The 26,275-nt window shown below is 36.7% G+C and overlaps 1 protein-coding gene across 1 annotated transcript in view; it reads left to right on the top strand.

Annotated features, from left to right (window-relative positions):
- The window catches only part of USP45 (ubiquitin specific peptidase 45), a 48,852-nt gene extending 22,896 nt beyond the window's left edge, over nucleotides 1–25,956 (top strand). Inside the window, exons 8-18 of the mRNA XM_021544938.2 lie at nucleotides 1,880–2,010; nucleotides 10,587–10,674; nucleotides 13,997–14,078; nucleotides 15,037–15,128; nucleotides 17,101–17,157; nucleotides 18,536–18,679; nucleotides 19,949–20,618; nucleotides 22,258–22,355; nucleotides 22,721–22,807; nucleotides 23,253–23,406; nucleotides 24,786–25,956. Coding sequence (XP_021400613.2) covers nucleotides 1,880–2,010; nucleotides 10,587–10,674; nucleotides 13,997–14,078; nucleotides 15,037–15,128; nucleotides 17,101–17,157; nucleotides 18,536–18,679; nucleotides 19,949–20,618; nucleotides 22,258–22,355; nucleotides 22,721–22,807; nucleotides 23,253–23,406; nucleotides 24,786–24,919 — 1,737 coding nt within the window. The 3' untranslated portion in view covers nucleotides 24,920–25,956. The remainder of the gene's footprint in view (nucleotides 1–1,879; nucleotides 2,011–10,586; nucleotides 10,675–13,996; nucleotides 14,079–15,036; nucleotides 15,129–17,100; nucleotides 17,158–18,535; nucleotides 18,680–19,948; nucleotides 20,619–22,257; nucleotides 22,356–22,720; nucleotides 22,808–23,252; nucleotides 23,407–24,785) is intronic.
- The last annotated feature ends 319 nt before the right edge of the window (nucleotides 25,957–26,275 follow it).

Genomic DNA, 26,275 nt, shown 5'->3' on the forward strand with positions numbered 1-26,275 from the left:
GAAGTATCAAATAATGCCTTAAGAAAGAGCATATGGCTTATTTTTACATTTAATTTCTTCAGTACAAATGTATGATACAGGAAATAGTGTTTGGCTCTAGAAAGTATCTGTGAAATATTTTATTCCTGTCCATCCCTGCCATTCATTGATAAGGCCTGTAAAGTTTTTTACATGCTTCACAGGCCAGGGGATTTAAAACAAGAGAAGCAACATTTTAGTGAGGAACAAATTTGTCCTCAAGCTTACTGCAGGCATATGGGAAAGTTTCAGCTATGGCTATTATCCAAAGAATATTCTGCTGTTCCAGTCATGTCTTAGAGACTTGGGGTTTCATTATATGTTGTTGGCAATAAAGATAATACCCCTTTTCCTCTGCTAGCTGAAGCAAACAGTTTAGAGAGGAGTTTTTCTTTGTTTTTTCTTTTTTTCCTGCTGTTTGCTGTGAGCTTTCTGGTGGCAGTGTGGCTAGAGGAGTGGTATTCTGTTTCAGATACCTCTGAATTGATGATGATTTCACTGTGTTGCTGTAGGTGGTGTTCATAGCTTCTCCAGGCAAGAACAGTGTGAAATTCAGTGCATTGCTGTCTTTATTTCCTCCAGTAGCAGTTCAGAGCAGCAAGATGTTTCATGAAGTTATCCTGAGCCACAACAGAGGTCTGGAGCTTGTTTTTGCCTGAAGGCTTAGCAAGCCACTGGGGTGTTGGCTTATGCTTGATGTGTAACTTGCACAGCCATAAGGTTGAAAGATTTATTTTTCATTTCATGACAATGCTTACAATGAAAATAGTCTTTGGTGCAAAGATTGTGTTTTCTGGTCTTTGTATGCCAATGCAGAATTTGACATAGAATAAGAGGGCTGCAGTAGTCTAATAGCAATGTAGAAACCTGCAGCTTCTTGCTTAGTAAGGGGTCATTTCCCACCTTCTGATAGTGCACATAAAACAAATACTTTATATTTGTGTGTATCCATGTTGCTTATGTTTTGTGTGGATCTGCTTTCTGGATGAGGTGCCCTCTCCAAGTGTTTATCTGGCACTTGTAATCTGTTTCTCTGAGAGTCAGGCCAGCTAGAAGAGAGCACTGGGGGCACATAGGAACCTTGGAGCATGTTAGGGAGAACTGGTGGTCTGTGGTCATTGTGACATGTGGTGTATAAGCAGTGCAGGACTTTAAAATTCTGCTTTAAAATTGGCTTGGTTGGCTGCTGGCTGGATCCTTCCAGACCCAGAATCTGCTGGCTGGTCTGAACATCATACCAAGAGGTGCTCTGCCGGATGCACCCTGTGCCTGTCTCACAGTGCCACAGGGGACATGTGGGATCTGCCATCAGCCCTTGCTGTGAGCCACTGCTGGGACCTTCACAGCACCTGGTGTGTGGAGGAACAGGTTGTGTTTCTGTGGCTGCCAGATGTGTGGAATTTTCAGTTTGTGGCTCACAGATCAGAGAAGCTGGATGCCCCATTCCTAAGGCTGGGTAGCAGAGAGCCACTGAGCACAATCTTAGGCTGGCCCACGGAGGTGGTCACCTGGGTTGCCTGTCCAGATGAATTTCAGTGCATGTGAGGGTAGGAGTAAAGCAGGTAATACAAAGGTTGCCTGTTTTTGGGAGAACCAGACTGGCTCATTGACATGCCTGTTTCCAAAGCTATTGGTTACGACCAAAAATTGTTTGGTTTTGCAATTAATACTCCTTAAATAATAAGCCTGCTCTTAAATTATTTCAATCAAATGGGTGACATGAACATTTAAAAAAAAAACATCCTGAAACACTCTTAAGACTGAATGTTACATTGCTCTTTATCATGTATCTAGTAACTTGAAAGAAGTCTTGTGTCATTACTTTTGAAATCTGATGTGTGATTTACCTTTGTTTTTGAAGGATCCTTTGGTGGTAAACCTGTCCAGCCCAGGACCTTTGACTTCAGCAATGTTCTTGTTCCTTCACAGCATGAGGGAGGCTGGAAAAGGTCCTCTGTCTCCTAAAGTGCTGTTCAGCCAGCTTTGTCAAAAGTACGTATCATGTCCTCAAGCTCATCTTTCACTTATTTTTTTAATTTTAGTTTCCAGTGATGTGTTTCTAAGTGTGTAATGTCTGTTGTCCTTTCTAAAGAAACTGTTAGGTTTTTACCAGGCAGTCCAGAAAACAGCTCCTTCATATTTTAAAGTTGAAGGACTCCTTGTTGCATGCCAGGGTTATACCTGCTCTCTGTGTAATGTGTGGCCCAGTTCATAACCATGGATATTCAATGGGCTTTGAACTGAGTGTGAGGGGGCCAGAAGAGGGCATGGTAAAACTGAAGAAAATAGGACGGCAGATTTTGTTGTTTGTTAGCATAAAGTTGTGCTAACACTACAAAGTGTACATAGGTATTTTGTAAAAAAGAATAAGATTTTAAATGGGGAAGTTCTGCTATGATGTCTAACCTTGGCATCAATTCAAAATTAAAAAGGGTCTAACAAATAAGGACTTGAAGCAGTACTGAAATGGCATATGGCTGCAGATTGCAAAGAGCTTACAAGCCCTAAAGAAACTCCTGTTTCTTGGTGTGGAAAATGTTTACAGTGGTGCTTTGTAGGTACTTTAAATTATGATGCAAACAATCTTGCTTTTAAAAACACCTGTAGAAAACCTACTTAAAAGTTGATACAAATATTTAAATATTGAATTACTAGTAACAGAATCTCTAGAAGCAGAGTAACTGGAGGATGGTATATCTGAATCTCATATTTAGAAAAGAATAATGTTGCATGTTAGTTTATTTGCTACAGTATTACTGCACAGAAATTTAAACATTCTGCAGCAGCAGAGTTAAGAGGAAAGTTGCAGCTTCCTACCACGGAGTTCCAGGACAACCTTACTGAGCAGGAATGGATTTAAAATATGGTAGAAAGAAACAAAAGCTTTTCGAATAGAACAGGGACAATTTAATTCTATAAAGAAGCAAGTAATTGCCTTTTCTTTATCCTCAAAATTCAGCTTCAGAAATTTAATATTATATTTTTTCTATTGTGCTTGTCTTCCTTTTGATTCTTTTGAGTTGTAAAAGGAAATGTGTGTAAAGTTACTTTACAGCATTTTTGAGCAGTGTTCTTCGTTTAGCATTATCTACCTGGAAGAAAAATATATAGGGAAGAAAACAATATTGTTTTCTCACTCCTTGTGTTTCAAGGTTCTCTCAAAAAATGTGAGTGTAAGAATTTAATTTGGCTGGGAAATAGAAGGAAAATTATTGAATAATACTAGTAGTTTTTTCCCAGTTAGTATTAAGGATTGAAGGGAAAAAAATATGTAAAATGTGTTTTGAAGCCGACCTTAAGAAATTGATTGTGAAAGAATCACAATGCAGTGCATTTCAGATGGCATGGTATTTCTAGAAGTGACAGGTATTTTATATCTGCTCTGTGTGTCTATAGTCATTGAGTGATGTCAATATTAAATCTCAGCTATCTAGTTGTTCAGTTGTTGTTGTCTTTTAATCATTAAGATGTACATACATTTTAATTAGCAGCTAAAATTGGAGCGTTTTAATGTGTTTGGTAGAGTTTTGCTGTTCAGACATATATCTACCAGCTCCTACCATCACTCGCCTTCATCCCTACTTTTTACTTTCATTATCTTTGCATAACACCACTTAGATACAAATCCTTTACTAGCTCTACTATCAACAACAGAAGTGTCAGCCACATCCTATTAGTGAGAAGTTAGATGTTCAAGGACAGTAAGGGGCTGGACAGGTATGACAGAAGGTTTTGGTCTTTGGATTGTTTTCTCATTGTTGGTGAAACAAGCAAGAAACAGAGGGTTTCAGAAAATTTGGCAGTGTGCAATGGTAATAGTAGCAGAATGGGAAATCTTTATCTTTGCAAGCTGAATACATTTACTATTTATTAGCTTTAACAGTATGAATGCAGTGTTCTGTCATGCCATTTTTACAAGCCTTTTTCTTTCTTTTGTTTTCAAGTTGGCTTTCTATTTTTCATCAAAGTTGAAATGCAAGAGAGAGCAGGGCAAGACTGCAGGAGTTTCATTTAGGAAGAAATCTGTGCTACTGCAGTGTTCTCTGTAAAACTGCTTCTTGAGTGCTGCCAAGAGGTTGTGTTGCTGAAGTAATCCTAGAGGCAGGCACTACCTGTGGTCTTTGTGCATTAGCACAAAGTCTTTTTATACATTAAACAAGGCTCAAACAACAAGTTTCCTAAAGAGATGACAGGATGAACATGTCAAAGGAAGAACTACACTGACACAGCTACCAGGGAGAAAGACATGGGGAAGGACATTACTATTCTGATAGTAATGTTTTGGGTTTATATATTACAGCCTCTTTTTCTTTTTTTCTTTTTAGTTCATTCTTTCCCCATCACAGATCTTGCTGTCTCAGTGCAAGTATACAGTATATCACCATACTTTTATTCAGTAAAGAATTTATGAAGGAGATTGTACAGATAGTATAGGATAGAAAAGAGTGCAGACACTGCCTCATTCAGCTGCAGCTCTGGCTTGTACCTGAGTGGGATCCCAAAACCTGCAAGTGGATTCATGTTCACTGCTCAAAAGCAGTAAGAGAACTGGAACATTGTCATTTTGCAGTCATTTGCAACTGCAAACTGCTTCTTTAAGAGTCTGAGGAGATCATAATCTTGTGTATGAAAGGTGCTCTCTTTTTTTTTTTTTATGAAATAACAAAAGAAAAAAATGATACCAAGTGTTAATTTTATCAAGTGGTGGAGTAGCCAGGTTGAAGAAGGGGAGAAGAAGAAAAGAAGTGGATGAGTCTTTCTATAGCAACTGTTTAGCGTCTGGTACTAATTCATCCACTGTTAATTTTGTTAGTGTTGCAGCTGTCAGATGTTTCATGAGGACAGATTGTGAGCATAGCTACGGGGCCCTTCTGTTGGTTTTCCACTATGCTGAATATCAGGACTGCAGACTTCTGACTTATCTGGAGACTTAGTGACTAATGCAACACTGATGTATCAAGAGGACATACATTTTATTTCCTTTATTTGTTATGATTGAGTAATTTTATTGGTGGAAGAAAGCTTAGTTTTGTGTATCAAGTGCAGTATGTAAGTGATAAGTCTAGAAAGGAGTTACAGAATTTAGCTGCTTCAAACCTCCATTAAATAATTATTAATAGTGGTATATTATTGCTACATTACCATGAAGGAACAGATACTTCCCTAACAAAGATTTTGTTGGTGTTCACAAAATCTATATAGGTCTTTATTCTTCAAAGACCATTATTCATCCTTCCTTTTAATGTGTAGAAAGTAGAACTGAAGGCAGAGGTGGGGCTGGCAGAATGGAGGTCATGTGTGGTTAGGACTGTTGATATTAACAGAATGATAATTTTGGAGGGGAAACCTAAACAATTCCACATTTATCACTTCTGAGAGGAAATGCTAAGGAAAACTAAGGTAATGTTATACAAGATATAAGAGATAAAGGAAACAGGATTTTTTTCATTAAGGAGTCTTTTTGAGCTTTTTCTTTTTAAATAATACTGCTGTATCTAAGAAGATATTAAAAAAAAATCTTCTTAGAAAAGATTGTATTGCTTGTTTATTTTTCCCATCTGACTTTTACTATGTAAGTATAATAGCAGCAGAACACATAGTTTGTTTCCTTGACCAGTAGTTAGGAATTATTTTGTGGCCTTGTCGTGCCTCCATGTGCCTTGCTGGTGGTGCTGTGTCATGTTGAGGAGATCTGACAGAAGAGATTACACTTCTGGGCAGCGGCAGTTGAGAGATTGCATGTCTTTTTTTTTTTTTCAGCAAACTTTTTCAGAGTTTTCATAATTTTAGGAATAAGTTTCTGAGTGCAAAGTAAGCAAATTGCATGTAAAAGTGTGTGCTGGCAGCAATCATCTGTATGTGGTCCTGAGCTTTATGTTCACTTCTGCCCAGAAGGAACATCTGTGTAGCATTTTGGAGAACACAGGTATTTTCAGTGTGTGGTATTGGTGAGCTGTATAAGCAGACTTTATAGACAAAATGAAGAAGAAAACCAGTAATTTTATTAGGTACATTGGCAGTGTATTCTCCATTTTGGTTAACCAGAATTTAGGGAGTGGTAACAAAAACAGGAAGACTTTATGTCAACAGAGACTTGAATATTGGGATTTCAGGCAGGAGAGAACATGAAAAGAAGACATGACAGCAAGAGAAGACAACGAATAATAAATTAGCTGTGCTTCTTTAATTGCCCTCATAAGAGTTCAAGGAGCTGTCTGTGAAACTGAAAAGCAACAGATTTAGAGCCAGGGGAAAAAAAAAAGAGGTTTTTTTAGCATTTTATAGGGCTAACCTGTGGAACTTGTCAGAGCAGAGTACTGTTGGAAATCTTAGCAGGACTTAAAGGAAGAAACAATAGATCTGGTGCATTGCAAGAAAGCAGAAGTATCTCATTTTCCCTTTTGGGGGAAGGTGAGACAAAACAGGTGAAATAAATCAGCCAGTACATCCAAAGGCGAGTTAAGTGCTGTCTATCCATGCCCTTGAGATAGTACAGTTGTGCCTGGTGTTATCTGTTACTTGCATGTGGAGGCAAGCCCATGTTTGGCTGGGCTCCTCCTAAGCACCTCCTACCAAGCAGAATTCTGTAGTGTAATGTACTACATTAAAGGATTCTTGTGCATGTTGCTTTACTGAAAAAATCCAATAGTATCTTCTGTTTTCTGTTTCCAAGTGCTTATTGTTGTTTCTAATATCTTCTAAGGTATTAGGCTATCTTCTGTACAAAAATAGTAATTCTTGAAAGGATGACTTGGGAGAAGATTTTTATTAAAGACAGTAAAAGTATGACAGCTCTGTGCAGTATGATTAAATGACTTTAATTGTATCCCAGTTCTGCTTTTAAAGCATAGCTTAATTTCCATCAAATGAATATAATATAGGAGTTAAAACTATTATTTTTTTAATACTATGTTACCATGTAGTTTTTGTTATTACAGCATTCTAGGAAGTAGATCATCCTGAAAAGTATTTTTTAAACTGACAGTCAAGCAATTATAACTGCTCTCCAGATGAGCAACAAGAGGCTAGTAGATGTCACAGTTGTCCTTCACCACTTCTGGCCATTAGCAGGAGTTCAACCTGTTCTGTCATTATCCTGCTGACACTGTACAACAGGTTGTATCGCATTGGCACTGGCTTCCATATGTCAGCACATCTGTGAGCGGTCAACTCAAACAACCATCTCCAAGTCCCCCACTTTTGCCAAGGATATTGCTTGAAGCATATTTTCAAGGAGACGAGAGCACACATCTTTTAGTTGTCAGATTTCTGTGTATCAGCATGGATTAATTCCTTTTTCGTCTCTCATACTGGTTTATAAGTGTAGGAAGTTTCCAGTAAATGCATTGTGAAGTGTAAAATTCCTTCCTTTCTTTTTGTTATTTTTTGGTTTCCTCTTGTGGTTCCCCACCCAAAACAAATGCGCTAATTTCAAGTATTTTTTCACAAAACATGAGATATTTAGAATTATATGCAACATTACATAGCAAGCCTTTTACATGAATGACAGATTAAATATATTTTAAGGAGTGTTAACAATGATGTAAATTATCAGTCCAAGTAAATGACTCAGCCTTACAGGGAAGCTTTACAAGTCACTTTCCCTACCAATTCACCTTTAAAGTGGTAGCTGTTACATTCCCATCATCCTTGTTTCCATTGAAATCAGGCATATAAAGTTAGTACAGTCCCTGAGAAGCCTAAATAATCTTGTAAATTACTTGTACTTGTAAATGCACTGTGTTCTAATAAAATGAAAAAAACACACAAAAACAAACCAAAACAAACCAAAATGAAAAACTTCCATGGCTGAACTAATTTCCTCTTCTCTAATTTAAGCGAATAAAGCTGTGTGGAACATGCAAGTAAATTATTTTACTTTGAATTACAAATTAGGAAATTAATTTGCACCTGAAGTTATTTTTGTATATTCATCATTGGGAGGTTATACTGCAGTAACAAAAAGTTTGTGTGGGGCTTTTTCCTGATTTTCATTGAAGATTTTGTTCAGTGTGGTGTCTCTGCAGTGAAAAAAAAACCCTCCTGTAACAGTGTTGGAATTTTTGCTTGCTCCTTTGTCAAGTAATTATTAATTTTTCATCCCTTTTATTATAGTGCCTCTTGAAGAGTTCCTGTTTTGTTGCTAAAAAATAGTAAAATCCCTATTAGTACCAGGATCCAGAACATGTATATGTGGAGGATTTTCTTGCTATACTGGAGCTATTAGTGTGCTTGTATTGTAGGAGATGGGCTGAATATTCTCATTGATTCTCACTGTATTAGGAAAACAAGAAATTTCTCATAAATTAATGATAATACTGTGGCTAACTAACCAGATTTCTCAGAATTAAACTGATTTTGGCATTCTGGATTTTTTTCAGATTCCTGGATATTCAGTGAGAGAAAACTGTTTTGGCGAATTGAAAAGTGAAAGTGTACATGCATGTAAACGTGCATGCAGCTACAGATGTTATTTATTTTTTAATGTATATTGGGTGTTTTATTGGAACCAAAATAAAGGTTCAGTGCTTTTCAGAAAGTATTTGCAGTTTATAATCAAATTTATTAGAAATAAAGCATGTGATTTTAGTAGAAGAAAAGGTGGTATTTTAGGAATATTAACCAAAATATTTAATTTTTAAGATTATTTCAGTTTTTAAAATTTGAAATTAATTTTTGAGGTTGACTTGCTCATGAAAAAAAAATCACTTTCAAAAGAAGGCTTAATAAAGTTACCCTCTCTACTGATTCCAGATTTTATAGTAAGCCTCACAGTAGAGTAGCATCATTACATCATTTTTAACTAGGGATATTGTCAACTTTGTTTCAAAAACTAGATATGACGTGCAAATGTGAAAGTATCTTATTTGTAAATGTGAATATGTTGTTTTGCATATGCAGGTCCAGATTTGTTCCACTTAATTTTAGGCATTGACCTTAGACATTTGAGCTGTCACCTTCAGTCTTTCTCCAGTTACACCCCAAAGTGCCTGCGGGGATCAGTTCAAAGCTGAAACCCCTGTGTCACTATCCTGCCTGTAGCCCATGTCCTTCTGCGCCCTAACTTGGTATCTTGACACCTTGCCCGGCTTTACATTTTACTGTTGTAGGCACATTGCACATCTGGGGTGTTTTCTGATCACCTTTAATTTCTCCTGTCCATGAGCACAAACTTTTAAGGCAGATCTGAGCAGCTTTAGTGTATGAGTGGGATGGAAGCCTCACTAACCCTCTAAGAACCCTGAACAGATGAAGAGCTCTACTGGGCAAGTGAGATCATTGTGCCTGAGGAAATACCAATATGTATTTGCAGCTCTGTGTACTGACTAGCCACAGCATGCAATCCACAGCTCAGAGTGAAAACTGGTTAAAATGTGTGTTAAATAGAATTGAGGAGCTGAGTGAGTGGTTGGTTTTTCTGGCTGCTCTGCCAGTTTGATAAAATTCCTGTTTGAGCTATGCTACTCCATTTGTCCCCTGTGCTAGATTTTGGAAGGGATGTGCATGGTTAGGTCTGTGTGTGCTCGCCTCAGTCTGCAGCAAGAGTCACAGCTGCCATTTGGTGGCATTACTGGAAATTCAGAAACCTACCTGTTGCAATCCTGAGTGACTTACTCTAGGAGACCCTGCATGGTCAGGGAGGTTGGGTTAGGTGACCTCCAATGGTCTCTCCCAACCCCTTGTGATTCTGTGGAATCTCAGATTAAGTAGTTCAAGAACGTAATTAAAGATCTAAAGGGTAACCTGCCTGGAAAGACAGGTATGGTTTGGCCAGTCAGTTACACTTAATGTGAACAGAGATGTGTTAGTAGTGAATACTTTTCATTCATTTGGGGTTGCAAGATCCTGAAGATTCAAACTGTTTATTAGGAGCCTTCTGGCTGTGGTAAGGAGAAGGATCTATCTAATTCTATGTAATCTATGCCTGAAAAATGTGGTATTTAGAGTACATTTAGATGCTGTGAATACTAAAAAAAGAATTCAACATTTCCTGAATAGTAGTAATTGATTCTACTGAATGGCTGTCTCAGAACTGATGCAACATTACCCCTGTGCAGTTGCCTAAAAGATCACCAGTGTTAATGGGAGCATAGTCACAAAGAGACATTTTTCCTCTTCTGGCTTGTGGGGGTAATACAGATGTTGCTGGTGATCTAAAAGGACTGTTTATGCACATTTGAGATTTCTCCTCGATTGAGAAAAGGGTGAGATAACAAAGGAGGTTAAGCACTTGGAAAATCTTCCTTCTCTCTCTTCTATGACACTGGGAATGTCTGGTGGCACGGAAATACTGGTGTAGCCTGTCAGGAAAGGGCTGCTAGCATGGATGAGGCTCTACTGGCAAATCTGTATTTTAGTTAAGCCATACTCCATAGAGTCAAACTGCAACTCTGGTTAAAGTGCAGCCTTGTTGGCAAAATTGCCTGCTGCACCAGGAGCTTCCTAAAGCCCCATGAGGCTCTGCAGGAATTGTACCTATTTGTACCCCAGTGAAGTGTCTGATGTTGATGTTGTCTTGTTAAGACTCTCCCAAGATAATTTAAAATTCTTTCCTGTTTCTTTCATAGGGCTCCTCGATTTAAGGGGTTCCAGCAGCAGGACAGCCAGGAGCTTCTGCACTATCTGTTGGATGCAATCAGGATTGAGGAGACAAAAGTAATATCTTTTGTGTGTCTTTTAAAAATGAACTACTAGTCATTGCTTCAATGTTCTTCATGTTCCCAGTGTTTTAAAGATGTATGTAGTGAAGCAGGAATGTCTATTTTCACTGTCTTGAGAAAATTATTTTTTTGACAGATACTTATGTTCATGTTGATTTGTTAAAATAGTTGATTGAAATCAAAGTTTCAGTTAGTAGGAGGAATATAATAAGCAGAACATGATAACTTTAGGAGTCCAAGTTGTTTGCCTTTAAAGAAAGGAAAAGGAGGAAAAAAGGTCATCTGAGATATCAAGAAAGTAAAGGTAGGACCTCTGTGTTAGCTGGCAAAGTGAATTTTTAAAGCTTTGGATCAAAAATTAGCAGTTCTTAGCTATGGGTTTGCCCACAATTTTAACAAAAAATTTTCACTGAAAACTGTTGGGCGAGGGGGGAAAATCTTGCAAAGTTTCTTGTGTCTCTTGAAAGTGTGAAGAACTCCTTGCTTTATCAATAAGGTGCTGCTTTTCATTGCTTAAAATCTACAAGTATGTGAAGTATAGGAGTTTGTTATATGGAAAACATCCCTGTGTGAGTTTTTTTTTGTTTCTTTTCCTTCATTATTTGTGCTTTCTACATTGTTCATGCAAGAAAGGGAGTGTTTGGTTGCTATTTTGACTGTATCAGATTTAATCTGTCTGACTTAGTCTTGGACCCTTCTTTTCAGATGATACTTTGTGGTAAACAGCCTTTTCTAGGCTTCTTTTAAAGGAAGGCCTTAAACATTGTACTGACCAGAGTACTTCCTCTTCCCTTTCATTTAGTAACCCAATGAATGTTGTGATTCTGAGCTGAATTATCTCACAAATAAGATGTAAAGCTGTGTCTGAGCCTGGTTCCTGGCACTACAGTAGAGCTGAACAAATCTCCATCCTGGCAGAATATTAATATTTATTGGTCTTGTCGGCATTCTTGATTATAAACAGAACTGAACTGCAAGAAGAAACAGTCAAACCTTGACACACACGCTTAGAAAATGATGTCTTGAACACGGCACACAACAGAAGCAGCTGACTTCAATTAGAAAACAGTTGTTACATTTTTGCAGCAGAGGGAAACTTTATTATTTTTTGATTTTCATGTAATAAAAGGTGAAAACTATGTTTTCTTGACAAAGGAGGAATCACAGAAAGCAGGATTATTGCAACAACTAAGCTGCTTCTCCAGGAGGTGCTGGTACTTTCCCCTCAAGTCAGTCTGCTGTCAGCTTCACCAATGGATGTGCCTTCATTGCAATAACCTGCATTAGCATTTGCCTTTTGAATCATTTATTATTAGAGAGCAGTGACAGCTACAGTACCTACCTCAAAAGAGTGATGGAAGATGGTAAGAATTTACAGTGATTTTTGGGTAGTATTTCTGCCACTCCAGCAACAGGCAGAGAGACGTGGGTGCCACCCTGCCCTGCAATTACATCCCACTGCTGCCCTAATGGTGCATGACTGCAAACACATCTTTATCACCTCGGGGTGCTCTGCCACCGACAGTACTAGTAAAAGCTCTCTCCCCTCCATCTCTCTGTTTTTTTTTTTTTTTTAATTATCCCATATTTTAGGTCTGTAGATGGCAGACAACCAGCAGGCAGGAGCCCAGCCATCCCTGCTTTCCTATCCCTGTCAGGATTAGTTGTTTTCAAACACTTAGCTTTGATGAGAAATACATATAATACATAACATAACCCTAGTTATAGGAGATAACCAAAAATCCTGTTATACTTTTTCCTCTTCTGTGTGGCTTTGTGTTTGAATCTGACACCAGTGCTAAACTTTCTCATATTCCTGAGGAAAAAAGTTAGAAAGTGAACACAAGTGGACTTTTCAATAAAAGCTTGGCCATATAACAATAAAGATGACATAGCGTCTGCCGTCTCCAGCAATGTGGGCTGGAGATGGTTTCACACCGGGGCCTGAAGTGGCTGAACCCTGCTGCTAATTGATTAATGTCTGCTGCCATTGTCCACAGCACCCTGCCCATTCAAAGACTATGTCTTTCTTTGACCTAAATAAATGGTTCAACGAGCTAATCCCAACAAAAGGGTTGCTTATGGCCCTAAACCCATTTATGGTGCTCAACTTCATGAATTACCTATTGATTAATCCTTTTAGTATATTGTTGGCTTTAAGATGAACAAAGCTGAGCTCAGGGCAGCGGGAGTTAATTCACAGGCCAGGTCACATACTCATAAGGTCGGAGTATGACTTGGTCTGATGGGTGCCTGAACTGGAAACCAAACCTCTGACACTGTCTGTCATCCTCACACTACAGTGATATGTGGCTTGGAAGTGTGCTTTGCTGCCTGGAAACTAGAGCCAGCTATTAATCTTTTCCTGTTACGACAGAGGGTTTGAGTTGCTTGCAGAAGGTTTGGTATTTGTCTCTTAGAATGGTACTTTGCTCTAAATGTGACTTTGGTATTTAATTATAAATATCATTAGCACACCAACAAGGGAGACTCGTACATGTTACTAGGGTGTGTGGATCAGAAAGACAGGACATTTGCCAGGAAAAGGGAAAGCACAGGTCATGCATGGGTAGTTAGAGTCAGGGGACCTGATTAATCCTCCTGCTTCCCTCTCTGCAGCATGTCAGAGGTTGGGCTTTTCTACCAGCCCATGCAGTTCTGCTGCCAGAATACAATGCCTCTTCACCTCCAGGCAGTTGAGAAATAACTGCATGGGGAAGCACCCCGTCTGGAGGAGCAGTTACAGCTCATTAATGAATTTGCTTCTTTCTGATCCTTCTTTCAAAACTGTAGTTTTTTTTTGGTTTTTTTTTTTTTTTTTTTTAGTAAATATTGGTAACATTTACATGAATTTGTAAGAAGTTTTCTTTCTCTTCTAAGGTTTTGTAACATACCTCTGGAATTGACAGTGTTAGAAAATAAACAGCAGTGATAAAAATACTGCCCAAATGCAGTCACTGAAGCCTGGCTAGTGGAAGACTCTTAGCTGCCTCCCAAGTATTTTGTATCCTAGTCAACCAGTGTAAGTCCATTTGCAGTGGGAGAAATGGATAGCATTAGTTCACTGAAACTTTCATCGTTTCTGGGTAACCTGTGAAGTGCCCTATGATGGTTCTCTTTTAATGGAAGGACATTTTTGGATGATTATCTACTAAAGTTAAGCTTATGTAGTTTTGACATTGTTAGTGAATAACAACAATAGTTGTACAATATTAGAGTACATTTATTTTATGGAAATAGGACAAAATAAAATCTAATATATGACTTGTTTTTAGAATGTTTACACTTAAAATATTTGGTTTTGTTTTTATTTCTAGCGTATACAAACTGGTATCTTAAAAGCATTCAATAACCCAACTACTAAGACAGCAGATGAAGAAACTAGAAGAAAGGTCAAAGGTATGCAACTCTTTATTGAAAACTTCTAAAACTGCACTAGTCTTTACCATTTTCTTCAGAGCTGCCTATTGGGAACAGGAGATCTGAAGTGCTCTAATGGCCAGACTTTATTCTGTGTTACTCTAGTGCCGCCTAGTGCATACCTAAAGTGTAGAGAGCTTCGTGTGTGCTGACTTGCATCTGTGTATCCAGGAGAAAGGGTTCCCAGTGTTAATCCATCTCTTAATATAGGTAGAATTTAATTTTGTTTTTTAAAATAGCCTACTCTATATTTGTTACATAGTCAGTATTACTTTATACTCAGAGGGGCCACTCTCCACAAATAAAACTGATTTCTGTCAGTTGACTGTTACTGTGAGCACTGTAAATACAATTACAAAGTCAAGAGAGGCAGCTGCTTCTAAAGAAGGTGGGTTTTTTTCAAAATAAAAAGTTTTTGTGGGTTTTTTCATGTGTTTGTTTATTCAGTAACTCTAATTTGTTTTAATTAAAGTCCTAATGATTAAGATATTTTGTAAGTCATTCTTCCCAAATCTGGAAAAGCTGAAGCATAAAGATGTATTATAAAAGGATTTTGTTACATTTTAGAGCTTTATAGTTGCAAAAAACATTTCAAAAGGGTGAGAATCTCTCTGCTTACCCCAGTGTCTATATCAAGGCAATGCAATATTATTTATTCAAAAAAAACCTGAGATTTAAAAAGCTTCTTAAGAGATACAATATTATTACTCTGTTATAGAAGATGGGGAAGGATAAAAGGGTACCTTCTCAATAAAATATTTTTAAATGTTGGGATAACACAGTATATGGTGTATTAGTTACTGTATTGTGTTTAAAACATTTTGACTATGTTTAAAACTGTGCTTTTGTAATATATCTTGGAAATAATTTTGTTGTACTTATAGTGTGGCATTGGATGTGTTATTTTTCACATTTAAAAAAGGCAATGTTTTTTCAGCATATGGAAGAGAGGGTGTGAAGATGAACTTCATAGATAGGATCTTTGTTGGTGAATTGACTAGCACTGTCATGTGTGAGGAATGTGAAAATGTAGGTATTCTGGAATTTGGTTTGATGTGGAATAGATCACATACTGGTTTGATTACATTGTCTTGAAAGTATAAAATTGTGTTGCCAATTTTATACTTGTTTGTTTGTAAAAAGAAGACTTTATTGAAAGTTTCTAATTTGAAATTATTTATTCCCTCTTTAAAGCATTATCCTCCCAAACCTAAGAAGAGAGATCCTTTGAATTGAAAAAGGATTCAAGTACTGGGCTTGATTTTACATCTGACTTAAGGCTGGAGGTTCCAAATTCTATAATCATATGTGTTACATGCCAGATTTATTTGATATTTTTGAAACACATATTTAAAACATAAATCCTCCTGCCTGCTCTTCTGGGATACACCTGAAAATTGGAAATTACTTACTTTTAATTAGAATGAGTGGGAAAATGCTAAAATTACTTCTTTTTATTTCAAGTATTTTTTTATAATTAATATAATAACAGTATAATTAACATTATAACAGTATAATCCTTTCATAATTAATATTACTGACATTCCATCATAAATGCTTTCCATGATCTTTATAATTTTTTTTTCATTTGCCAGAGAAAAATCTTAATTGCATGCCTTTTTAAATCAAATGTTATATTTGTGTTTGGTTTAAACATTCTATTTCATATTATAGAGATTAAGTAAATTAATCAATTTGAAAAATTAAGCACAGTCCTGCAGTGCCAGGTAAACCTCCCTGTGTGTGATGTGCAGATTACTCTTCAATGTGCTACTAGTACCAATGAAGAACTCTGACCCTATAAAAAATAGAGGTTGTATGTATTTTGCATGTCTCATGTATTTTTGCTAGCTTCTTATATTCTGCCTGCATAGGACTTGGGAAAATGCTAGCTGCAGCCCTTTGAGGAAGAGTTTAGGCTTCATTTTCCTTTGCTTTACTGGCAAGATATTTTTGATACATATTTGTTCATGCAAACTGACACTTTAGAGGAACCTCTGTTTGAACATTGCTCACCAGGCAGTCAGTCAGTAACCACAGCTGCCTGCTTTTGATCTCATTTATTGCTTTACTGGAACCTAAACATTCCTGAGTCCCTCGCACAACAGGTAAAAATAAGCTTGCAGTCCATACCAAATGTTACAGGTGGAAGATAGGGTCACAAATAGGGGACATGGTGACAGTAATTGATGGCATGGCTGTGACTTAAATATACAATATTATTTTTACTTCCTTTTTTAAGGTTTTGTTTTTCACAGTCTTTTCAGAGGTAAGATAAGTCAGTTTTGGAAGGAATTTGAGAACAGCAAAGGAGAGAGCCTAAGGAATTTAGTGATAAAGGCAGATGGAAAGTGCTGAGAGAGATTGTTTTTAGGTATGCTTTGCAAGAATTTTCCAGTTTATACATGGCAAAATGAAAACTCAATGCAAAAATTAGGTTGTTTTTTTTTTTCAAGTCCCTTTTCCCCTGTAATTGTATTTATTTTCACAATTAGTACATGGTGTCAAAAAATCTAACAAAGCTTTTTACTGTAACCAATAAGACTGACTTAATCTTAACTGAGAGCATGAGGTTAGAACCTCTCACATAATTGTCATTAACCAGTCCTTGCTGCATAACAGCTCAAACACCTGTGTAGAAGTGTCCAGAATCAGGAAACTGAAAGTTTAGCATTCTGCAAAATGGTCCCACAGAGAAAAATCCATCTGGAGTGCAGAGAAAGTGAACACCACACTGCTTCAAGTCAGTTCATGCCCAGATGAATGGCCTTGCCCTTTACATGCTGAAGTTTTGTGTGGTGTTAGAAAGAAAATTAGAGCTATCTTAATACATTTTTTAAAAAGTTAATGGGAAGTTCTTCATTGTAGTTTCATACATCTTGTAAGTAATTAGGTTGTTGTATAGCTTTTGATAATAAATTGATTAAATAAAGGGAGCTATGTGCTAAACCCATATACTGTTATACTTTGTGTTTAAGTGCATTTTCTTTTTTTCTTCAAGATTTCAACAGTAAAAGAACCTTTCATTGATCTTTCACTTCCTATAATAGAGGAGAGGGTAAGAAACAGAATATGTAATAAGTAACTATTACTTCCAGTAGATTGTTTTTAATAGCCTTATGAAAATATTTATCCATATACACATAGTTTTGATTTAAGCCTAAAAATGTAACCTTGTCCATAAATACATGTACTGTTACCATCTATTAATTATATAATTTTATTTATATATATATATATATATATATATATATATATATATATATATATATATATATGGGCATACAATGTCATAAGTGAATATATCTTTAAATTATTCACAGTTTGCATCAAATGCCTATAGTAACCCACAGATTAATATAGGTCTCAGATTAACTTCATTAATAGTATGTACTTACATAAATAGAATAATTATAAGCATTTTTGTTTTTGGAGGTCCAGCGAGTCAGATTCTAACTTATTGGTTTGTATCTAGAGACCCTGAGTCCCTTGGGCTGATGTTTACCTATAGGATGAGACACTTTAGAAATGGATATTTGAATTTATTTATTCTGGTGTTCTCAGCATTTTATGGATTGCCTCTATTAGCTGCAGAGGAACTGTGTTCCTTTGAAGGCATAAGCTATTTTTTTAAGGACTTGGGCTTTTCATTTGACAGTAGTGACTGTGGGCTGGGAGTGGTTCTTCCTCCATCCTGCATATATTCATCTACATTTAAGGGAGAGTAAATAATGTTATATTTATTTCTGTATAAAATGTATTTTTCTCCAAGAACCAGTTTTTTTCATAACCAATTCTTCATCTTTGTTGGTGTACTGAGTGCAGATGCCTGTGCGAGTTAAGTCTTTAAAATAATTTTGAATATCTGGACCCTTGTGCTTCCTGGCTCCCATGTGTTGGTGGGTTCTGTTTGAGAGCGATTTCTGTGGCTGTTCAGAAGTCACTGCACTTACCTGAGCATAGGTATTACTTTATAGTCAGCACTTTCCTTTACAGGTGACATGTGCTGCTGCCAGTAATGTGATTGGGGTGGGGGTGTGGCAGCTCTGTTGTCACAGGCTGCACCAGGGACTGACTTAGGGGGACCTGTGTCCCTTTTGGTAAAGTCACGTCTCCTACAGCTACACATGTGCTTATACAATAGTAGAATAGATTATTTTGTATTGTATTACATACAGAAATTTTGTATAATTCCTATTCCTTGTGGCCTTCAGTTGAACCTTCAGAGATACTGACAGTGAGTTTATGATTAAAAAAAAAAAAACCTAGAAAGTAGCCTTATATCACAATTCAGGGGGCCATATAATTGGTTTTATGTAGGTTGCTGTTTTCTAAAATAAAGGAAAAAAATCCACCTACATTCATCTTTTCTGTAGGTTGCAAAGGAATACAAAATTGACATGTTGCTTTTCCTAATTTCCTGTCTAATTTCTTAGGTTGCAAAACCTGTGCCCTTGGGAAGAACAGGTAAAAGTAAAAGTGTACAGGAGGCAGATCTTGGTCAGTATAATTGTTCTTCTATTGGTACTCTGAATAATCAACCCAAAATTGTCAAGAAACACACTTTAACAAAAGATAAGGTAAGAACTTAAATACTCATACTAACCAGTCATCCTGAGTTAACTCAAGTTTCTAGGGTGCCTGAGAACTTCTATGGAATTTTGACATGTATCAGTGGGGTTTTTTAGTATACATATAGCTGACATAGACTAGTTCTAAAATATTTAGGTCATCATTAGAAGCATGAGACATGTCAGTCATTGGTAACCATCTAGCTTTCAGTTACAGGGTTTCATTTATAAGGAAAAAAATCTGCAGGCTAATTCAATTCATGTTACTTTTGGGACTATTGCAAGGGTATGTGCTCTCTTGAGTACCAGAAAACCCCTCCTGAATCAAGTCCTAACACATTAAACATGTGAAGAAAAAATACAGTGTATAAAATAAAACATATAAAATACAAAATAGAATGAGAGGAGAAGAGAATGAGACAGAAGTAGAAAAAGGACAGGAGGTATAAACAAAGGAAAAGATGGAAAGAAGTAGTGCAGAAACTGATTGTTATAGAAGAAAAGGCCTAGAGACTCAAACAATTGAGATGAATGGAAGGATTCCCATTGGTACCACTGGAATTTTGATCCAATTCAAATAAAGGACAAAAAAAAAGGGAAATGAGACTTGTGCCTTCTTGTTTCTTTTGGAAAGTAGCCAAACAAAAGAAGGCAAAAGAGTAATGAACATTTACAACTCACCTAAAATTATGGCAGCTTTGTGGGTTTGGTTTCCTAAATCTATAGGAGCAGTTATCTGTGGAAGCAATCTTTTTTTTTTTCTTCTTGCAATCTTGATTTAAAAAAAAAGTCAACTTCAGGTAATACTCAAATCAGCAAACATCCTCCTAGGGATGCCTTAGTTAATTCTATGACAAATGCCCGTGAGTTTAATTTTTTCTGGAGCTGCTCATCAACTAAGGCCTATCATGGGAGGTCAAAGGAGTAGCTTAAACTACTGAGGACCTTTTAGAAGCTTGAATTAGATTAAGTGAATGCTACCTCAAATGTGCCATCTACAGCTGTCACAAAGTGAAAGTAATTAGTTGTGGGAAGTATTGATCTCACAGTAAGTATAAGCTGACTTAGCTGACTGGGATGTACGTTTCTAATCCTAAGCTAGTTTAAAAACATCTTCAGGACATCAGCTATCTTAAACATGAGAGATGGAGAATATAGAACAATATAACCCACCGATAATTTGCTTTGCATTTGTCATGTTCCAAAGATTTGTTCACTTACGAATCTGCTTTCTGTTCCTCCCCTCTATTACTGAATTAATAATGCCATAATTTACAGAATCAATTGAACCATGAGAGACGGCTTGCTAGAAAAGCTTCCTCAAAGGAAGAAGAAAGAAGTCCTGTTATCATGCAGGAAAAAGCCAAAAAGCTTGAGCTGGAAGGTAGCTCTGGCATTGTGTACTCCAAAGACCCCTGTGCAGAGGCAGCTGTCAATGGAAGCCAGACAGAGGGCAGTGAGAAGGAAGCCAGCCGCTCTGAAAGCAGCTTCGATGCAGACAGTGAAGCCTCAGAAAGCGAAAGTGCTTCAAAGCAAACAACCTTGAGCCCACCCAGCAGCGTGTCTGGTGTGCACATCAACCACTTAAACCCTAAAACGCCGCACAGCAAGCCAAGCGACAGCAACGAAGAGATGATTTCCAGTGCCGTATCCAAGCTTAGCTTCTGTGATCCTGTAAATGAAGATAAAAAATCAAGTTGTGGAGATCCAGCATTAGGTTTATCAAATAATTCCATGTTCTCAGTAGGCAAATCCTCACTATCCCAAAACCCTCAAAATGCTTTCCAGACACTTTCCCAAAGCTACATAACTAGCTCAAAGGAATGTTCTGTTCAGTCCTGCCTTTACCAGTTCACCTCTGTAGAGCTCTTAATGGGGAACAACAAGCTTTTATGTGAGAGCTGCACAGAAAGGAAGCAGAAGTATCAGAAGAAAACCAACTCCACAGGTAACGAGCTTGTACCTCTGGATAATTTCCAGCATTGCCTCCCAAAGCCTGTGTGCTGGCTGCTCTTCCATTGCTCCAGTATGGGCCCCCTTACTGTAGTTAAATAGAAAATGTCTCCCCAAACAACACTTGCTTGTAACAACTTAAAACTTCATCAGAAGCTGGCAATAAGACTAATTTTTATATTAGAACATAATTGGAGATATAACGTAGACTTCATTCTATCCAAAATAAAGAATTTAAAGGTGACTGTGAACCGAGTTTGTGCATTGCTTGATACTAATCTTTGCTGCTGTTTCTGTTCCTTACAATTCTCAAAGCTTTGAAATACATGCTGCAATATTCAGCCCCAGTATCCTACATACTCAGGAAAGTAATGTAATTACATTTGGAAAAGAGGCAAAAAGAGAGTTGTAATGAAGACAGGAAAAAAAATTCAAAAAATTTGTTAGAATGGAGATGAGAGAGAAGTACCTTCTTGTGACAATGTCTTCCTTGATGCTTGTATAGCCCAAGCAGACCATTAGAATTCACTGAATAAGAAAACCAACTTAAATTTTGTGAAAAAATAATATTTTAGAAGGACTGGAGGGTTGGGTTTTTTTTATATATGGAATTTCAGAAGACTAAAAAGTAAGCTCTTCTGATAATTTGTAAACACAATAAAGGGAGCTAGTATAATAACAAAAAATTGCCTGTTTGCTGTGCATTTATAGATTTCTGAAGAGATACAAGTTAAGCATGAGTAAATTCAGAAAAATTATTTGTATTTTATAGTCATTCTTTTAATCATCATTGGCTTGTGCTATTTAATAACACCTCGGTTCCATAGGCACCATGGAAATGGAAAATAAATTCACGACTAATTATTTATTTTTCCTTCTAAACCAAAAGATGTAAGAGGTCACCCAATTAAACATTAAATGCTCCATTATATCTCAAATTAACTATTGTATTTTGAGCATACAAAAAAACAGTAAATTAATTTTTTCAGCAAAACCAAATGCTAGTGGCATGTTCCCTTTTACTCTGGAGCTTTTCTGTGGAGCTTTCACTGTACTACTTTTGGTAAGCACCCTGTGTTCCATGCCTTCTGCACCATAGGGGGTCTGGAGGCCACATATCCAAATCCTGAATGCTTTAGCCAGCAGGTTAGGAAGCTTCCTGAAGTAGACAACCCTCCTCAGACCTTTTTTGTAGTCATGCAGAAAGAACTGAAGAATGGGAAACTAAACTCTTAGTGATTAGGACATTAGCGTAGATAAATAGACTTGTACTTTGCAGTTTTTATCCAGGGATCATCCATTTATTTTAGGTTTTAATAGGAAAGCTGGGTGCTATAGTAACATATAATATAGGTATCTCAGTGTGCAGGCTGACCTAGATAGTGGACAGGATTCCAGCTTCTGATCTGATTTGCACAAGACTGGCTAAAATAATGCTCAGATTTCACAGATTATATTTATTAACTAGAAGAATGAGAAAATATTTTTGTTACTCTACAAAATTTCCCCTATGTTTTATATATGTACAAAAACATCACGGCATAGATCTGTTCCATCAGATGTTTAGAAAGTACTTTAAAAATTCCATATGACTGCCTTCACTTTACATATTATTTTGATATTCATAAATACAGAAAAGAAAATGGAAGGTGTCTACACAAATGCTCGGAAACAGCTGCTGATTTCTTCAGTTCCTGCGATTCTTATTCTCCACCTGAAAAGATTTCACCAGGTAAAAAGCCAAACCCCTCTTGTATATTCCTCCCCACCGGTGGACAAGCAGTTCTTCAAGTGTCATTGTGGATCCCATTACTGCCTTTTTAGAAGGTAGAAGCACCATGTGAAACATTCTGATGTTTGTTGTGGTTATTCTAACATCTTCAGAATACATTTAACCATCCTGATGTATCCAGGGAAACCCCTTGTGTGTCGGTCAAGTTGCATGTAGCACTGCACTGGAAACATAACAAAGAAGGTTTAAATCAGTTGAAATCTTACTCTTGGATTTGGTTAATTTTAATAGTATAATGATACACCTTAGAGCTTCCTCATGAAAATACTTATTTTACAGTTTTTCTTTTTTTTTTTCTTTTGAAGGCTGGTTTGAGTCTACGGAAAGTAAACAGGCATGTGGATTTCCCATTGATTTTAGACTTGGCACCATTTTGTGCTGCATCTTGCAAGGTAACATTTAAAATCTTTATTTTTGTTGTACTTCAGCAGTTGGTGTCTTGATGACAAGTTAAATTGGATTGATGATGATGATAATGATTTTTAATTAAGTTGTAGAGTGAATTTTTTAGATAGTGTCTTGAGATCAGAACTGTAACTGTGTGCAATCCCATTCATATCAAGAATATCATAGATGTTAGCTAATATTTGTTAAGTGTGGTGCCCTGGTGATGTTGGTGTATATAACAGCATTAAGGACAAGTAGTACTGCCTCTATGGTGACTAAATTAGTAAGACTACTGAGTACTTGTAATAGAGGTATTTTGCTGTTGGAAATGCAACATTATAGATGGCTGTTTGCCTCTTTTGGAATAATACTGCTGGTAGCTACTTAAGATGCCTGTAAAATTTATCGTGAAATAATTCACTTTTGTTTTTTATGTTTTTGGGAATGCAGAACGTTATGGATGGTGCAAGAGTGCTGTATAGTCTTTATGGAATAGTGGAGCACAGTGGCTCAATGAGGGGTGGTCATTATGCGGCGTATGTGAAAGTCAGGACGTCCTCCAAGAAACTGCTAGAGCATATTTCTACCACTAAAACTGTTCTGGGTATGTACAAACAGAGCTTCCTTTCCTTTACTGTAAACCAAAAGTAACTGTCTACAGGGATTTATAGCAAATAATTTTTTAGCTGAGAATAATTGTGGTTTTTAGACAAGTTGTAGAAACCCCATCCCAGGATGTGCTCTACTGGATGGTGCTCTGAGCACCAGTGGAAGTGTCCCTGCCCATGGCAGAGCTGCTAGAACTAGATGATCTTTGAAGTTTCTTTCAACCCAAACCAACTTATGATTCTATTAATTATTCTTTTTTGTTGTTGTTGCACACAATGCATATCCTACTTCTGCTATTAATCCCATATAGAACTGAGTGAATAATGGAATTTTGATTCAGCTATTAAAGAGATAGTTGAGGCAAAACTTTTCTCTCTTTCCTAATCAAAATAATACATCCTGATGAGTAGTTTTGTCTGATAAAATTTAATTATTTGGTATCTGAAAATGGTTTAGTACACCAGTCAAATCCATTATATTAAATTAAATAACATTTTCTGAATATTTGAGCATTTTATATATCTTATGTATTTGAGGATGGGAATTTTTTAATACTTAAAAATCTGGAATACTCTGATTTAATGTGAACAGCAATAATCTTTTTTATGGAAGATACAAGGTGTGGTGTAGGGTTTCTCTAGGCATTTTGAGAACAGCACACTAGTTCTTTCTTATTAATACTTGATGGGTATGCAGAACAGATGACTGGGGATAAAATCATCATAAAGTCACCCTAGGACAAGAATGAAATAAGTTTCCAGGACAGAATCTGTTAGTGAAAAATTTGCAGCAGCAATAATATGTTAAGTTGTCAAAGTTAGGTAAATATATTTACTGTTTACCTTCCTGGGGAAGGTATGAACCAAGCATTATCCTTTTTATCTTGTGTGCTATCACTTTGCATTTGAAGCTCATTTCCCAGAAAAACAATCTTTTACCTTATTAATGAAATCAAAGTTTCCTTCACTTTTATGCTTATCCTGCAATGATTATTAGAACAGATTAGATCTTTTCATGTTCTTAATTTCACAATGGTCAGCTTTTAAAGTAGGACCGTTTTTCTATGTCTGAACTGGTTGAATTCTAGTATAACTTCCTGTTGAAACTCCGCAAGCTGTACTTGAAATGTCTTAGGCTTTCTAAAAAAATATGAAGAAAAGCCGTGGCAACACCCATTCCTAGGCTTTGTCTTCCACCACTTTCTCTTACAGTGCTCTTTAGCACCTGAGTTTCAAACTGAATAGCAGACTGTATCTAAGTAATTAATTATTCTTGTATGTTAGAAGCTTCTCTTGCTTTTTGAAATAGCCGCTGTATTTTCTTTATGATGTTATGAAAGACAAGAAAAAAATTTCTTTTGCTTCTGTATTTCAGGTTTAAAAGAAGCCATGGGAACATCAGGAGGGCAGTGGGTGTATGTTAGTGATACCCATGTTCAGATGGTTCCAGAATCAAGAGTACTAAATGCACAAGCATATCTACTTTTTTATGAAAGATTATTACTATAATTCTTAACAGTTTAATTTCAAAGAAGGTATTGTTATTTAGTTTATCTTATTTAAAGCTGCAGTGGTAAGAGTACCTGTAAATATTGTGCCTTTATATTGTAGAGAATTTATCATATTTTGACTCTGAAGTTCAGTTAAACTATTATAAATATCTGAATGATTCTCTTAAAGTATGCACTTTGCCAAACATGTAAAATTCCTGGGTTCATTAAGATGCAGTACTGTTAGAATGTAAGATGATGTCCTATCCTACTGAGGTCTAGGGAAAGTTTGTTTTTGATTATAATAAAGATAAGCTTTTGCCCATAGTTCTAGAACAACTGAGAATAGAAATACTGATAGCGCTAAGTGCCTGGATTTTCTGGTGTACAGTAACAATATAAAGTGTTCATCTTCTTTTGATCCAGTCCAGACCCTTCCCATCACTAGGTTGGATGTCAGCTGTTAAGATTTCTGCAAACAAGAGCCTGTCAAATAGTGTCGCTTCCATGTGTAGTAATTGGAAAGCAGAGTCCTTCCAGCATGGAGTGACAACAGCTGTCTCTCTCTGGGTAGTGCTTCATGCACTTTCCTGATAAGAACTGGGAATAGACTGGGGAAACATGGCTTCTAAATAGTGACAGTGAATCCTCATATACCCAGTACCCTCTCAGTTGTCTCCAACTGGCACTGGTATAGCAATGTACTCCTGTTTCAATATAAATATGTACTTGGTGTGCATAAGTATATCCTCTGAGATATATACACACACCACAAATCCATCAATAGATATTGTTATTTTACCTTCTAGGAAAGAGAATTGCAAATAATTTCTGTATTTAGTAATTTTTCAACTTCACAATTATGACAATGTACAGCATATAAGCTTGTGTATGTACAGAGTTTAAGCGTAATTCAGTAAATTCTGTTACTTTTGGTTCCAAATATGGACTTGTTTATCTGTTCCTGAATACTTTTCTCACAGGAGTAATAAATTATATCTTATTTTTGCACTGTGTGTGTGAGTTGGACAGTAAATGATGACCTTTGCCCTCTGATACATGTCTGGACTTCCTTTTGTCAGCAGTGGGGAACAGCAGGAGTCCTAGTGGCAGAACTGGTTTCTGTAGACTGTGTGACTGCTCTGTTTTGAGGTGGTGCTTCCTTTGGTAATTTCTCATTTCCATCCCAGAGAGTAACAGATACATTATAAGGTCAAGGTCTGATGACTACTTGAAGTTTTGTGGTAATTCATTTATTTAATAAGCAGTTACTTAAATACAAATTACTTCTGTAACAGTTCCATCCTGTATGACTTGCTCTTTGGTAGAGAAAAATATGTTAATATATGCTTACTGTTTTCATTTATGGTAATGT

Source organism: Lonchura striata, chromosome 3 (assembly GCF_046129695.1).
Source record: "Lonchura striata isolate bLonStr1 chromosome 3, bLonStr1.mat, whole genome shotgun sequence".
NCBI classification, from domain to species: domain Eukaryota; kingdom Metazoa; phylum Chordata; class Aves; order Passeriformes; family Estrildidae; genus Lonchura; species Lonchura striata.